The sequence below is a fragment of the Babylonia areolata genome, chromosome 3 (genome assembly GCF_041734735.1).
Source record: "Babylonia areolata isolate BAREFJ2019XMU chromosome 3, ASM4173473v1, whole genome shotgun sequence".
Taxonomy (NCBI): domain Eukaryota; kingdom Metazoa; phylum Mollusca; class Gastropoda; order Neogastropoda; family Buccinidae; genus Babylonia; species Babylonia areolata.
Genome location: NC_134878.1, coordinates 61,853,762 through 61,871,401, shown reverse-complemented (window position 1 = coordinate 61,871,401; position 17,640 = coordinate 61,853,762). Strand labels below are relative to the sequence as shown.

The following is a 17,640-nucleotide window of genomic DNA, read 5'->3' as shown; positions in this document are numbered from 1 at the left end:
TGTCAAAGAGGCTTCCCATATGGTATCAAAGAGGCCCTCCCCACATGGCATCACAGAGACTCTTCCCATATGGTATCAAAGAGGCCCTCCCCACATGGCATCACAGAGACTCTTCCCACATGGTGTCAAAGAGACCCTTCCCACATGGTGTCAAAGAGACCCTTCCCATATGGTGTCAAATAGGCCTTTTACCCATCCCATATGGTATCAAGGAGACCCTTCCCACATGCTGTCAAAGACCCTTCCCACATGGTGTCAAGGAGACCCTCCCCACATGGTGTCAAAAACTCTAGCCACATGACACCAAAGACACCATCCCACATGGTATAAAAGAGACCCCACATGGTATCAAGGAGACCCTTCCCACATGGTGTCAAAGACCCTCACCACATAGTGTCAAGGAGACCCACCCCACATGGTGTCAAGGAGACCCTTCCCATATGGTGTCAAAGACCCTCCCCACATGACACCAAAGACACCATCCCACATGGTATAAAAGAGACCTCAGATGGTATCAAAGAAACCCTTCCTACATGGTGTGAAAGGCCCTCCCCACATGGTATCAAGGAGACCCAACATGGTATCAAGGAGACTTCCCACATGGTATCAAAGAGACCCCACATGGTATCAAGGAGCCTTCCCACATGGTATCAAAGAGACCCTCCCCACATGGTATCAAGGAGACCCAACATGGTATCAGGGAGCCTTCCCACATGGTATCAAAGAGACCCTCCCCACATGGTATCAAGGAGACCCAACATGGTATCAGGGAGCCTTCCCACATGGTATCGAAGATCCCCACATGGTATCAAAGAGACCCATCCCACATGGTATCAAGGAGACCTCACATGGTATCAAAGAGACCCTTCCCACATGGTAACAAAGAGACCCTTCCCACATGGTATCAAAGAGACCCATCCCACATGGTATCAAGGAGACCTCACATGGTATCAAAGAGACCCATCCCACATAGTATCAAAGAGACCTCACATGGTATCAAGAAGACCCTTCCCAAATGGTATCAAGAAGACCCTTCCCACATGGTGTCAAAGACCCTCCCCACATGGTATCAAGGAGACCCTTCCCACATGGTATCATGGAGACCCATCCTACATGGTGTCAAAGACCCTTCCCACATGGTATCAAGGAGACCCTCCCCACATGGCGTCAAAGACCCTCCCCACATGGTATCAAGGAGACCCTTCCCACATGGTATCAAGGAGACCCTTCCCACATGGTGTCAAAGAGACCCTTCCCACATGGTATCAAAGAGACCCTTCCCACATGGTAACAAGGAGACCCTCCCCACATGGTGTCAAAGAGACCCTTCCCACATGGTATCAAAGAGACCCTTCCCACATGGTGTCAAAGAGAGCCTTCCCACATGGTATCAAGGAGACCCTTCCCACATGGTATCAAAGAGACCCTTCCCACATGGTATCAAAGAGACCCTTCCCACATGGTATCAAGGAGACCCTTCCCACATGGTATCAAGGAGACTCTTCCCACATGGTGTCAAAGAGACCCTTCCCACATGGTATCAAAGAGACTCTTCCCACATGGTGTCAAGGAGACCCTTCCCACATGGTATCAAAGATAGCCTTCCCACATGGTATCAAAGAGAGCCTTCCCACATGGTATCAAGGAGACCCTTCCCACATGGTATCAAGGAGACCCATCCCACATGGTATCAAGGAGACCCTTCCCACATGGTATCAAGGAGACCCTTCCCACATGGTATCAAAGAGACCCTTCCCACATGGTATCAAGGAGACCCTTCCCACATGGTATCAAAGAGAGCCTTCCCACATGGTGTCAAAGAGAGCCTTCCCACATGGTATCAAAGAGACCCTTCCCACATGGTATCAAAGAGACCCTTCCCACATGGTATCAAAGAGAGCCTTCCCACATGGTATCAAAGAGAGCCTTCCCACATGGTATCAAAGAGACCCTTCCCACATGGTGTCAAAGAGAGCCTTCCCACATGGTATCAAGGAGACCCTTCCCACATATTATCAAAGAACTCCACATGGTATCAAAGAGGCCCTTGCCACATGGTATCAGAGAGACCCTTCCCACTTGGTATCAAGGTGACCCTTACCACATGGTATCAAGGAGACTCTTACCACATGGTATCAAGGAGACCCTTCCCACATGGTGTCAAAGAGTCTTCCCACATGGTATTAAGAAGACCCTTGCCACATGGTATCACAAAGACCTTTACCACATGGTATCAAGGAGACTCTTACCACATTGCATCAAGGAGACCCTTACCACATGGTATCAAAGAGACCTGTCCTACATGGTGTCAAAGAGACCCTTCCCACTTGGTATCAAGGAGACCCTTCCCACATGGTGTCAAAGAGTCTTCCCACATGGTATCAAGGAGACTCTTACCACATTGCATCAAGGAGACCCTTACCACATGGTATCAAAGAGACCTTTTCCCACATGGTATCAGGAGACCTCGCATGGCATCAAAGAGACCATTCCCACATTCAGAGTGACACCCCCCCCCACCCCCCCCTCGTCTGCTCACCAGTGAGACATCAGCAGCAGCTGCAACAAAACACAAAAGTAAACTAAATATTCAGTCTGCTTCAGGGAACGAACAAGTGAGGGTGACAGCTTGTTCTCCGGTCCTTCGGATCAAATTTGCTGAATTTTGTTTTATTCTCTTATTCATGTGTCTGAGAACTCATGTCCATAGGGGAACACTGGTGTCCTGTTCTTTTTCATTTTTTCTTTGCAGTAGCATTGTAATTCAGGAGTGGGAAAGTGATCAGGACCAGCTGTTGTATCCATTGGAATTATTGGAGTGTGTGTGTGTGGTGTTGTGTGTGTGTGTGTGTGTGTGTGTGTGTGCGTGTGTGTGTGTGTCTGAGTGTGTGACTGTGTGTTTTGTGTTTGTATATGCATATGTATGTATATGGGGAGGGGCGTGGGTATGTAATATATATTTGAATGTATGTTTATATGTACTTATGTGTGCGTATGGTTTGCTAGTTTCATTTTGGTATGTATATGTAACATAATGCAATATGTATATAACCATGTGTTTATATAAAAGCAGCTGCAGCAGGTTTCTGGACAGTGTGTTATATTATCATCCATTATTATTATTATTATTAGTTGTAGTAGTAATAAAAGTAGTAGTAGTTGTCATGATTAGTTCTCTCTGAACACATTGTTCTTCTTTCTCTTTACCTTCAGCTGTCGTGTTGATGGTACATGCAATGTTGAGAAGGGTCCATATTTACGATGGAGATTTTTTGTAGGCAGCTTTTGTCTGTGAAAGGAAGTTGAATCCATTATTTGCATGGTTTTTAAAATTTTTTATTTATTTTTATTTTTTTTCATATGTGAGCATGTATATATGCACATACATACTTGCACATATACTTGCATACATACACATGCACCTACACACTCTTCCCCCCTCTGCCCCCCCCTCACCCCCCCACACAAATAACTATGAATTTTTTTTCAAAATCTTATAATTTTAGAGAGGATTTACTATTAAAAAAAACAACAAAAAAGCATGAACAAAAATCCCAGATGGGAAAAATGACAAGGAGCAATTCTGATAAGGCTTGGCACTTTGATGGCACTCCTTCATTTGCATGAGGCCGCCCTTATAGGCATTGACGTCATGAAGGGAGCGTGGGTGGAGCTGTTTGCAGAACAATGGACAGTGGTACCAAGTGTGGAAACTAGAATTGACAGGTTCTGGCGGTGGTGGTGACTCCCTACATGTTGGTTCCATTCACAAGTCGGTCCTTTCCTCAGACTGCGCGTGTTAGGTGTTGACACTCACAGCAGCAGCAGCCGGAGAGTGTGACGTTGGTTCCAGCGCTTGCCTGTCTCGTGGCCTGCCAGTGCAGGATTGCGTCAATAGTTTTCGTCCCCAGCTGGAAGGCTGTAGCCGTCGATACATTACATTGCGCCAGTAGCAGTCTTGGAGTGTGGGAGTGTTCCCTGGCAGTTGCGGGAGGGGATTGTTTGTGTTGGTATTGATCTTGACTGTACAGGAGGAGCGGGCCCTGGCTGGTTCTGGCTGCTGTTTGTACTTAGCGTGTTTCTCTGGCTTTTGCTTGGAGGGGGGGTGTGTGGTGGTCTGTGAGAGATTGTGTCTGAGAGACGTTGCTGCCAGCTTGAAGGAACGAGAAACCATGGATAGCAAGGTAAAATTGTGTGGTGTGTTGTTCATGTTGAGGATTGAACGGGCTTGGGTGTTCGTTGGTGGATGTCTTGAATTGATGAGGGATTGTCGTGTGCTGTGTGTGTGTGTGTGTGTGTTCGTTCTTTAGTTCAACATCTTTTCACTATATAAGTGATATTAGATGAGTGTGAGAGAGAGAGAGAGAGAGAGAGAGAGAAAGAGATTCCCTGTGAAAAACCAAGATAGAAAAAAAGAATTAAGATGCATAAAACTGTCTTGGTTATCATTATGTGCTAATTGTATTTAAAAAAAACCCATTCTGTTGGAAAGTTGTACTCTGTGTGTGTGTGTGTGTGTGTGTGTGTAAATGTGTGCTTTTATGTGCCTTTGTGTGCCTCTGTGTGTGTGTGTGTTTAAAATGTAGGCTGTACATATCTTCATGATTCACAGAACTATAATATTTTCATGACCTTTTACAAATTCATCCTTCAGTAAAGGTGCAAGACCACTGACATGAGTGCAGAGCAGGCTATCAACATACGCTTTTTTGACTGAAACATTTGGCTACAGTTCCATGAACAGCGTGGTATAAACCCTTAATTGTTAACTGACAGGCGTGGGTGGAGAAAGAAAACAGGAGCAGCACCAAGAATCAATATTGTGTCTGATCCTGTACACCCTGCCAGTTTGGCTTGTTGAGTGAGAAGAGGAACAACGTGTACACCGTCTGGGAGGAAGATGGCAGAATGATGAAGGTGCTTATCTGCCAATACGGTGCCCATGAGTGTCTGGGTTCGGAACCTGGTTGTGCCCTTTCTCCCCCAAGTTGGACCGGAAAAATCAAACTGAGTGCCTTGCCATTCGGAAGAGATGATAAAACGGAGGTCATTTGTGCAGCATGCACTTGGTGCACATGGAAAAGAACCCATGGCAATGAGAAGGTTGTCCTCTAGCCAGATTCTGTTGAAGAAATCCGTTCTGTTAGGATACACAAATATAAATGCATGCACTCGAGGCATGACTAGCCTTTTGGGTGATGCTGCTGATCAGGCATCTGTCTAGCAGATGTGGTGTAGCGCATATGGATTTGTCCGAACACAGTGATGCCTCTTTTGAGAAACTGAAACTGCCTACGACACCCTTGCCTTCTAGTTGGTGTGTTGAGCAGGAAAGGAAGAGGAGCAGCATCCATAATCAGCAGTCCGGGTTCCATCTGATTGTGTACACCCTGCTATCTTGCATGTGGGGCAGGAGTCAGTGCCGCCACCAGCCCCCTATTAGGCAGCTTTATGGCCCTGGCCCTGGGGGCCGTCGTCAGCAAGTGGAAGGCAAGGGGAGGAAAAATCAATGAAAGGGGTGGTTCCATCCATCAGGGGGAGCAGCTTCCTCCCCCCCCCCCCCCCCCCCCCCGACCCACCACCCACTCTGCCCACTTTCTCCCCCTCTCCCACCTCCCCAACCACCTTAATTCTTTGGGGGAGAAAAAAAAAAAAAGGGGGTGGGGGAGGGGGGGGGGATCTCTCAGCCGTACCTCTGTGGGACTCGCCTCTCTTCTCCCTTTGGCAGGTCTTGGGAGTTCTGGGGTGCTGTGGGAAGTTGTTTGATTGATGGTGTGTGTGTGTGTGTGTGTGTGTGTGAATGGGAGGGGGTGTGGGGTGTTGGAGTGGATTGATGGTGTGTGTGTGTGTGTGTGTGTGTGAATGGGGGGGATGTTGGAGTGAGGGGGTGTTTCTATTTAAGCTAAGGGTATCTGTGGGGCAGCCTCTTTTTTTGATGCTGGAGATGGATAGATGTTGCTGTTTTCTTACATTCTCCTTTAAACAAATTTAAGAAAAAAACCTGTTTGGTCTCTCTGTGGTGTTCTAGTCTTTCCAGATTTTTATGTTCATTTTCAGGGAGATAGAGGGAATTTAGTATGAATGTGTGTGTGTGTGTGTGTGCGCGTGCACACAGGTGCACGTGTATACATTATGCAGATGACATTGCGCGCATGTGCAGACAGAGAGAATTGATGTAAGATTCAGTCTGATAAAGTTGTCGGAACATAATAAGCTTTGTTAAGTAACAAATTGCACACACATATATATATAGGTGCTTGCACATGCCTGTTTATACTTATGAATATGCTTGAGCACATATCCGTGTACAGTTCACACACTTATGCACGCATGCACACACAGACACACACACACTCACACTCACACACACACACACACACACACAAGCCAGCAACAGCATGCACGTATTGGGAAGAAAAAAAAACTGCAAAAGGAACCAAGTCCTGGCAGGATCGGGACTACCCATCCCTCTCATCCCTCATCATGTGGTTTGGGGACTGGAAAGGCAGCTTCGGGATGGGTCAGATGAGGGAGGGAGAAGAGTAAGTGGGGCGATGCCCCCAGGGGAAGGGGGAGGGACAGACCAGGAGGAGGAGGAGGAGGAATGGGGGGACCAAGAACCCAGAGGTTGGAGTGACAGAGGAAGGATGGCACAGAGTGACAGAGGAGGGATGGCACAGAGTGACAGAGGAGCCAGAGGGATACTACAGAGTGATAAGAGGAGGGGTGGCACAGAGTGACAGAGGGATGCTGCGGAGTGATAAGAGGAGGGGTGGCACAGAGTTAGAGAAGAGGGATGGCACAGAGTGACAGAGGGATGCTACGGAGTGATAAGAGGAGGGGTGGCACAGAGTTAGAGAAGAGGGATGGCACAGAGTGATAAGAGGAGGGATGGCACAGAGTGATAAGAGGAGGGGTGGCACAGAGTTAGAGAAGAGGGATGGCACAGAGTGATAAGAGGAGGGATGGCACAGAGTTAGAGAAGAGGGATGGCACAGAGTGATAAGAGGAGGGATGGCACAGAGTGACAGAGGGATGCTACGGAGTGATAAGAGGAGGGGTGGCACAGAGTTAGAGAAGAGGGATGGCACAGAGTGATAAGAGGAGGGATGGCACAGAGTGACAGAGGGATGCTACGGAGTGATAAGAGGAGGGGTGGCACAGAGTTAGAGAAGAGGGATGGCACAGAGTGATAAGAGGAGGGATGGCACAGAGTGACAGAGGGATGCTACGGAGTGACAAGAGGAGGGATGGCACAGAGTGATAAGAGGAGGGGTGGCACAGAGTTAGAGAAGAGGGATGGCACAGAGTGATAAGAGGAGGGATGGCACAGAGTGATAAGAGGAGGGATGACACAGAGTTAGAGAAGAGGGATGGCACAGAGTGATAAGAGGAGGGGTGGCACAGAGTGATAAGAGGAGGGGTGGCACAGAGTTAGAGAAGAGGGATGGCACAGAGTGATAAGAGGAGGGATGGCACAGAGTGACAGAGGGATGCTACAGAGTGATAAGAGGAGGGGTGGCACAGAGTTAGAGAAGAGGGATGGCACAGAGTGATAAGAGGAGGGATGGCACAGAGTTAGAGAAGAGGGATGGCACAGAGTGATAAGAGGAGGGGTGGCACAGAGTTAGAGAAGAGGGATGGCACAGTGATAGAGGAGGGATGGCACAGAGTGACAGAGGGATGCTACGGAGTGATAAGAGAAGGGGTGGCACAGAGTTAGAGAAGAGGGATGGCACAGTGATAGAGGAGGGATGGTACAAAGTGACATACGAGGGATGGCACAGAGCGATAGATGAGGAATGGCATAGTGACAAAGAAGGGATGGCACAGAGTGATAGAGGAGAGATGGTATTGATAGGAGGGATGGCACTGTGTTAGAGGAGTGATGGCACAGAGTGACAGAGGAGTGATGGCACAGAGTGATAGAGGAGGGATGGCACGGATGGCAAAGAGTGACATGCGAGGGACGGCACAGTGTTGGAGGAAGGGGTGGCACAGAATGATAGAGGAGGGATGGCAGAGAATGATAGAAGTGTGGATGGCACAAAATGATAGAGGAAGGGTGGCACAGAGTATCAGTGGAGGGATGGTACAGATTGAGAAAGGAAGGATAGAGGAGTGGATGGCACAGTCACAGAAAAGGGATGACAGAGTGACCGGAGTATATGGCACAGAGTGACAGAGGAGGGATGGCACAGAGTGACAGAGGAGGGATGGCACAGAGTGATGGAAGAGGGATGGCACAGAGTGATGGAAGAGGGATGGCACAGAGTGATAGAGGAGGGATGGCACAAAGTGATGGAAGAGGGATGGCACAGAATGACAAAGGGATGGCACAATGACAGAGGAGGGATGGCACAGAGTGATGGAAGAGGGATGGCACAGAGTGATGGAAGAGGGATGGCACAGAATGACAAAGGGATGGCACAATGACAGAGGAGGGATGGCACAGAGTGATGGAAGAGGGATGGCACAGAGTGATGGAAGAGGGATGGCACAGAATGACAAAGGGATGGCACAATGACAGAGGAGGGATGGCACAGAGTGATGGAAGAGGGATGGCACAGAGTGATAGAGGAGGGATGGCACAGAGTGATGGAAGAGGGATGGCACAGAGTGATAGAGGAGGGATGGCACAGAATGACAAAGGGATGGCACAATGACAGAGGAGGGATGGCATGAAGGGGACAGCCTGGGACAGAGGGATAGAGTGAAATAAGTCTTTTTAGATTGTGAAGACCTAGTCATGCTTGTGCACAAGAGCAGATGCAAACATGATTCAAAAGATGTTACTGACCTGATTGAAAATATATGCAAGCTGTTACATCAGACCACTAGCACAAATGCGTAATTGGTCTGTAATCTGCATGAACATGTTTGATTGTACCAGAGAACACTTTTTTTTTTTTTTTAGGGGTGGCAGGATAGGTGGGGGGCTTTGTGTGAGAGTGTGTGTGTGTGTGTGTGTGCAAATGGTTTTTAATATATCTGGATGTGTGTATAACCTTTGTGATAATGGTTCCTGTTGTGTTCTGTCTGGTGACATCCACCGTGCCAGAGGAGGGTATACTTTGCAGGATGCGTGCTGCTAGATTTTCCCCGTAGCTTTTGGCTTGGCACTGATTAAAATCTCAGTTTGGGGATTCGGGTTGACGTTTAGAAGACCTCCAACTGTGTGCTTTTACTGCTGCCAGTGCAGGTTATTTCAGGAAGGATGTAAACATCATAATGGCTGGCAGGATGAGCAGGAGTGTGGTGTGGTTTGGTGTGATATGGTGTGTTGTGGTGTGGCGAGGTGTGGTATGGTGTGTCAAGGTGTGGTATGGTGTGTTGTGGTGAGGTGTGGTATGGTATGTTGTGGTGTGGTTTGGTGTGGTATGGTGTGTTGTGGTGTGGTGTGGTATAATGTGTTGTGGTGTGGCGAGGTGTGGTATGGTGTGTTAAGGTGTGGTATGGTGTGTTGTGGTGAGGTGTGGTATGGTATGTTGTGGTGTGGTTTGGTGTGGTATGGTGTGTTGTGGTGTGGTGTGGTGTAGTGTGTTGTGGTGTGGCGAGGTGTGGTACGGTGTGTTAAGGTGTGTTGTGGTGAGGTGTGGTATGGTATGTTGTGGTGTGGTTTGGTGTGGTATGGTGTGTTGTGGTGTTGTGTGGTGTAGTGTGTTGTGGTGTGGCGAGGTGTGGTATGGTGTGTTAAGGTGTGGTATGGTGTGTTGTGGTGAGGTGTGGTATGGTATGTTGTGGTGTGTTGTGGTGTGGTGAGGTATGGTGTGTTGTGGTGTGGTAAGGTGAGGTGTGGTATGGTGAGTTGCTGTGTGTTGTGATGTGGTATTGTGTAGTGTGTTGTGGTTTGGTATTTTGTGGTGTGTGGTGTGGTGTGGTAAAAAATAATAATAATTATTCATAACTTTTCTGTGGCGTAATATCCAGTACTAATGCTGCTCAAAGCGCCTTGATCATCGAGCCAGATAAGAACATAACATAAAACATTACAACAGCTCAATCCAATGCGTTCACAGAATGAATAAAAAAAGCATGATCCACCAAACAATAAAAATATCAAGTAAATAATGCTTAGATTAAAAAGAAATACATTCCTTAAAAACAAACATTTTTTAGACACGCATACATGCGCGCACACTCACTCTCACACACACACACACATGCACGCGCGCGTGCCCAGACGCATTAAATATATCAACTGCACTAAAACAGGATTACATGAGTATAAATATCTCTAGCATAAAACTCTAATGTGGCGAACAGACTTTGGACTATCCATCGTGCTAAGTACAGAAATGTTTGCGGAAAAGGTGCGTTTTCAGATCTGACTTGAAGGTCTGGAGATCAGGAGCGTTTCTGAGGTATGGTGTGGTGTGGTGTGGTGTGGTGCGGTGCGGTGTGGTGTGGATGATTCCTGGTGCGCTGTGTGGTGTGGTGTGGTGTGGTGTGGTGCGGTGCAGTGTGGTGTGGATGATTCCTGGTGCGCTGTGTGGTGTGGTGTGGTGTGGTGTGGTGCGGTGCAGTGTGGTGTGGATGATTCCCGGTGCGCTGTGTGGTGTGGTGTGGTGCGGTGCAGTGTGGTGTGGATGATTCCTGGTACGCTGTGTGGTGTGGTGTGGTGTGGTGCGGTGCAGTGTGGTGTGGATGATTCCTGGTGCGCTGTGTGGTGTGGTGTGGTGTGGTGTGGTGCGGTGCAGTGTGGTGTGGATGATTCCTGGTGCGCTGTGTGGTGTGGTGTGGTGTGGTGTGGCGCGGTGCAGTGTGGTGTGGATGATTCCTGGTACGCTGTGTGGTGTGGTGTGGTGTGGTGCGGTGCAGTGTGGTGTGGATGATTCCTGGTACGCTGTGTGGTGTGGTGTGGTGTGGCGCGGTGCAGTGTGGTGTGGATGATTCCTGGTGCGCTGTGTGGTGTGGTGTGGTGTGGTGCGGTGCAGTGTGGTGTGGATGATTCCTGGTGCGCTGTGTGGTGTGGTGTGGTGTGGTGTGGTGCGGTGCAGTGTGGTGTGGATGATTCCCGGTGCGCTGAAGTGACATTCCTTGCTGCAGAGCCTGGGCCTCCTTTCCTCTCCCTGGAGCCAGAGTTACAGCCGTGGATATTGATTTGCACTGTCAGGCTGGGTCTCTGTCTGCCTGTGTGACAGACAGAGATTTGTGTCCCGTCCCTGTATCCCAGCTAATGCTCTAGAGGATGGCAACGTTTTATAATAGTTTTAGATAGAGCGGTGCCAGGCGATGGGCTGAGCTAGGTTGCATTGCCCTGCTGCGGGCTGCATTCGGTTTCATCTGGAGTTGATTGGTGCCAGACAATGTGTGTGTGTGTGTGTGTGTGTGTGTGTGTGTGTGTGTGTGACACTTGTATTCGTGTAATTCAGTGTTTATATACTGGTGTGTTTGAAGAAGCAGTGCGCCACAAACACACACACACATGCATGCATGCAGGCACACACAAATGCAGGTGTTCACAATCACACAAATAAGTGTATAGAAAGTCGTTTATGTATTTGAATTTATGCACTGATGTAGACATAAAGTGCATTCATAGATATGGTCACACTCATGCAAATGCACACACACAAGCACTCGCGCACATATGAACACACTAATGCACATATTTGCATTCATGCTCATACACGTGCTAAAGCACAGTTGCCCAGATGCATGTGTGCACACACACACATGCACACGCTCATGCGTGTAGGCAGACTGGCGCACGCACACACACACACACACACACACAGTGGATGAATGAATAAGTATACAAAAAATAAATGAAAAGATAAAGAGACTGACAGACATCTTTGCCTGATCTGAAACTTTTGAGCTTTCCAAGTTGACAGGCGCAATAGCCGAGTGGTTAAAGCGTTGGACTGTCAATCTGAGGGTCCCGGGTTCGAATCACGGTGACGGCGCCTGGTGGGTAAAGGGTGGAGATTTTTACGATCTCCCAGGTCAACATATGTGCAGACCTGCTAGTGCCTGAACCCCCTTCGTGTGTATATGCAAACAGAAGATCAAATACGCACGTTAAAGATCCTGTAATCCATGTCAGCGTTCGGTGGGTTATAGAAACAAGAACGTACCCAGCATGCACACCCCCGAAAACGGAGTATGGCTGCCTACATGGCGGGGTAAAAACGGTCATACACGTAAAAGCCCACTCGCGTGCATACGAATGAACGCAGAAGAAGAAGAAGAAGAGCTTTCCAAGGATGAAATATGAAAGGAATCATGAAATTTGAATGAACAGAACAGGGATCAGATCTGTTTTTGTTCTTTCTGTTGACATCCAATCCGTCAATGTTGGGGAGGGTAGATGGGGAGGTGGGCCAGGGGAGCGCTTGCATTGACACACACACACACACACACCACAGAAATGTGTTGACCTTGTAGCTGAACATCATGGGCGTGAAAACTTTTAAGCCTGCCCCCTCATGGTCACACACTGTTGACTCGGCACTCTTTTTTTCATGGGTGATCGAGTCCACACCCCCAGACCAGTCGAAAAAACAAAACATGGACTTTCTGCTATGTGAGTCCGTGCAGGGACCGAGTTGGCTGTTCTGTTCAGTGGGTGGTCTTTGGTGAAAGATTAGACAAGGTGTGTGGGAAAATCTTCTGTCGTTTTGCCGTACACCCACAGGGCCTGGCAGGGGAAGTCAGTCATTTTTGTGTTGTTCAAAACAACGGAAAAGTGAAGACAAAAGGTTTTGTGTCTGGTCTCTCAATAACTTGCATACGCTTGGGAATTGAACATTTCTTTTTGTCATAGTTTGTGTTTGCCGATTCTGTTGAGCATAATTCACGTGGCACCAACAGCATACTTCAGGTGGTATTCACCAGCATGGAGGCTGGTTGGAAATGGAAGATTGATTAAAAGAAAGAAAAAAAACCAAACCCACCACAAACCTTTTGAAAATATACTTGTTTTCAGAATGGATAATTGAAGTCATGGTATAGACGCTTTCTTTGTAGCAAAACAAGATATGATGGCATAGTCTACAAAAAAAAAAAGAAAAAAAAAAAAAAAGCCATCCGTTTCATAGGCAGGTTGGCCTGGTTGATACCAACAAAAAGGAAGCGTAGCATAAATCTGTGTGGCAGCAGCATTGTGCCCTGTGTCTGTGGACTGTTGAGGAAGGGACTGGAAAAATAGGAGGAGCCTGCATGTGGCGGAATTCAGGGGGGGTGTTCAGGCTGAATGACATGGATGACCAACCACTCGGATGACAGTAACCATCATCACACACTCACACTCACACACACACACACACACACACACACACACTCATTCACTCACACACACACACACACACACACACACACACACACACACACACACACACACACACTCATTCACTCACATTACACACACACACACACACACACACACACACACACACACACACACACACACACACACACACACACTCATTCACTCACACACATTACATACACTCACACTCACACACACTCACACACAGACACACACACACACACACACACACACACACACACACACACAGACACACACACACACACAAGCCAACATCAAGACATCCACAAAAGCAGATTTGCACAGATGTGTTCTGAGGGGAGAGATTTGAGTTGATATATTTTTTGGTTCCAGCATGATGAATTTGGTAGGGAAGTTTATTCCAGGTGAAAGTACCAGGGTATGAAAAGGCACACTGTCCTTGTAATTTCTTTTTAGGATGTGGCTTACAAAGAACACATGAATGCACAATAATAATGAAGGCTCAATGATATATATATATATATATATATTGAACAGATGTACGTGAATGTGTAAGTATGCGAGTATGTAAATAATATATGCATGTGTGTATTCATGTGTCTGCAGTAATAATGTTTAACATGACTGTGTAATGGGTGTTTTATATAATCACGTATAGAAAACTAGAGGAAATGTGTTCATACATAAGATATCCCATGTGTGGGTTGTGTTCTTTCGACATTACGTTAGCTAAGCAAAGTGTCCATAACTCTATGCCGATGCTAGATATAATGTCTATTATATGTTATAAAAGTGCACTGTTACACATGATGAAAATGTGTCCACCTTGACCAAATTGATAGAACAATATATTATAAGTATAATGACTTATGATGACGATGTTATTGTTAAAGTACACTGTATTCATTTTTTTTTTCTTTCTTTGTTTTTTCCCCTTTCTTTTCCATCTACTCTGAATTGTTATAATGAATTCATATACAAAATAAAACGGTGGTCGACCCAAGAAAGTCCAGGACAAAAAAAGAAAAGAAAAAAGTGGGGGAAAAAAAAAAAAGAACAAAAAAAGAACACATGAATCAGCAGCGGACAACGCCGTGGAAGATAGGACAGGAAAAGGAAGGACAGGGCTTCGTTACGGAAGCTTTCTTCCATTCTTAGAAAACATTCCGTTGATGCGTGCATGCTTGATAGAGAGATCAGCCTTTCTGCTGTGGTATTTTCAAACTGCAGCCTGCGTCTGGTTTGACATTTAAAGGCAGGCAGCATCATATCTGGAAAATCTTGCAGTCTTTAAAACCAGATGTTCAGGACAAGGGAAGATGTGAGGTGAGTCCCTTCAATAACTGCATGCCAGCAGTCAGTCAGTCTTTTGATATTGATGAACAGAGTCTGTATGTCATATCGATCAACAAGAGTCAGTCTTTCAGTCTTTCATATTGATCAGTGGAGTCCATCTTTGATATTGATCAACGGATTCAGTCTCTCCTATTCATCAGCAGAGTCGGTCTTTCATGTTGATCAGTGGAGTCAGTCTTTTTGTCTTTCATATTGATCAGTGGAGTCCATCTTTCATATTGATCAACGGATTCAGTCTCTCCTATTCATCAACAGTAAGTTTTTTTATATTGATCAACAGAGTAAGTCTTTTAGTCTTTTTGATAATATAATATGTAATACTTTATTTTTTATAGCACTATAATTCGAGCATGAGCAAACTCCAAGCGCTTTACAATCCAGTACCTAAAGTGAAACAAGAAAGCACATTAAAAGTAGTAGAAACAAAACAGAATCATTAATATTATAAAAACACAATGCACAAAATCCACAAAGTAACATACTCTCAACACTACAACTGTTACCCTCCAACACACATACAAACACGCGCACGCGCACGCACAGTTTTGGATTGAAAAGGTAAAAAAAGGTAAAAGGGGTTAAAAATTGGCAGTCATTCTCCCTTTAGAACCACACCACTACCGTCCATCTACCCACACCCACCCCCCATTCTCTTTTCTCACACGTCACACACACTCACATCTTTCATATTGATCAGTGGAGTCAAGTCTTTTATATTGATCAGTGGAGTCACTTTTTCATGTTAGCAGAGTGTCTGTCAGTCTCTTTGACGTTGATAAATGGAGTCAGTTTTTTTCATATTGATGAGTCGAGTCAGTAGATCAACAGAGACAGGTCTTTCATATTGATTAACAGGGTCGGTCATTCAGTATTCATCAGAATGAACTAAACCAAGCAGGGAGAAGAGTGTGGAACAGTGGTCTGGCGGTAACATGCCCAGCTAGGAAGCCAGGGTCCATTGGTTCAAGTCCCATACATGGACTTGGGAGTTTTACCTCCTCCCCCCCCCACCCCCCCCTTCTTCAAGACCTTGAGTGGTGGTCTGGGTGCTAGTCTTTCATTTGACATGATAAACCGAGGTTTGAAGTGCAGCATGCATTTAGCGCATGTCAAAGAACACACAAGAAAAAGGGGTTGTTTTGGGTAAAATTTTGCAGAAAAATTAACTTTCGAGAGTGAAACAGGTACACTTGCAGACAGATTAAAAAATTAAGATAAAGAAAAGGATAGCGCTGCATTATGTTGATGCACTTCCCCTAGGCAGAGCAGTCTGAATTTCACACAAGAGAATAGACCAGAATACCCTGGGGAAAAAAAGAAAAGAAATAAATACAGTACAAAAACAACAACAAAGTGATTTTTGTGGTCTTATGCATGTAATTTTTTTAAAGAAACCATTTGAATACTTTACTGAACAAACAGCTTTGTGGTATTGATCAGGAGGAGGGGGGATGGGGGGGGGGGGGGGGGGGCGGGGGAAGCTCTCATGCTTCACTGGACCTGCTGATAAATGAATGTAGTGGGGGTGGGGTGGGGTGGGGTGGGTAGGAGGGAGAGAGGCAGCAAGAAGTCTGAAAGCAGGCGCAGCAGGTTCTGTATGTTCTTTACTGGCCAGAACCACCCCCTCTCTCTGGGGGACCTGTCCGAGGGAGGGAGGGAGGGAGGGTTTGGGGGGGGTGTGGGGATGGATGGGATGGGTGGGTTGGGGGGGCAGGGTTTTGGCAGTTAGCCCACTTTGTGACGATGATGGGGGAAGGGTTGGAGTCCGGGTGGGCGGGTAGGGGGCAGGGGGCAGGGCTGGTTGGATGTTATAGAGATGCTGGCTGGGTCTCATCTTGGCTTCCATCTTCATTGGATCTGCTGCTGTGTGTGGGATGGGATGGGAATGGTGTGGTGGTGGTAGATTTGGGTCAGTGTGATGCTTCTTCTTCATTCCTGTCAGCTTCCCATATTCCTGCTTGCCCCGGTTCACATCCTCTCCACCAAGTTTGTGGGTGTGTGGTGTGGTGTTGTGTGGTGGGTGTGTGGGGCTGAGGTGGGGCTGTGTAGTACATTTAGTAGGTGATCCTTATGTGTTGTTGCTGTTGATGGATAGAGTTTTTTTAGTGACACACACACACACACACACACACACACACACACACGTGTGTGTGTATGTACACACATACACATGCACTCACACACACTCATTCACTTGCATGCATGTGGACACACACACAGAGAAACACACAGACACACACACACACACACACACACACACATTTGTGTAAATAACTTAAAAATATTATCACACAATGAAAAGATTTTGTGGCCAGAATTATGTCTGCTGGTCTGAATTTATTATCAAATCTTCTCCCCATCCAACACTTATAGAAGGGTGAGGACGACCTGATAAAATCTCCAGACATCAGTACGTCCATCCATTGAAATGCACCAACACCATTGATACTGCAGAAGGTTATATTCACTCCTGCAGCTGGATTTCCCGCTCACGAACAAAAATGAACATTTTTCATAGTATAACCAGGTCCACTGCCCTTGCTGTTTGGCTGGGGGATTGTGCACAGTGTCAGCGCAGAGATACAGATAAATGTTGGATGTGCTTCGACCCGTGAAGCCATACAGGTTGTGAAGAACGTACCTGCTTGTTTTGTGGTAGTGTTGATAACAGGCATGAATCACTGAAGAGCAACAGATAGCAGTGTTTTCAAGCTGGGTTGGGGAAGGTTGTTCATCCCTCTCCTCCCACAAATTCATAGGTTGTATGTATGGTGTGGTGATGGTCGCTGATGACTCATGCGGCTGTGCTTCTGAACTGGATACTTGTGGTGGAACAGCTGGACTTTGTTTGGATTATCTGTCTACTTTTCTGTCTGTCTGTCTGTCTGTTTCTTTCCTGTGTTGTCGATTGCTTCCAGTCCACATTTGAAAAAGCAGAGGTCCAGAATATGACTGAATAGATGGTTGCGTATGTACTTGTGCACACACCTGACAAATCCACATCCGTACACATGCTTACACACGCA

At 46.7% G+C, this 17,640-nt stretch overlaps 1 protein-coding gene across 5 annotated transcripts in view; it reads left to right on the top strand.

The window, feature by feature from the left end:
* The window catches only part of LOC143280661 (ras-related protein Rab-3-like), a 61,629-nt gene that overhangs the window by 17,066 nt on the left and 26,923 nt on the right, over nt 1–17,640 (top strand). Inside the window, exon 1 of one of the 5 annotated variants that reach the window (XM_076585392.1) lies at nt 3,907–4,184. The exons of the other annotated variants lie outside the window; for them this stretch is intronic. Coding sequence (XP_076441507.1) covers nt 4,173–4,184 — 12 coding nt within the window. The 5' untranslated portion in view covers nt 3,907–4,172. Of the gene's footprint in view, nt 1–3,906; nt 4,185–17,640 lie in introns of those variants that run through there. 5 annotated transcript variants of the gene reach the window in all.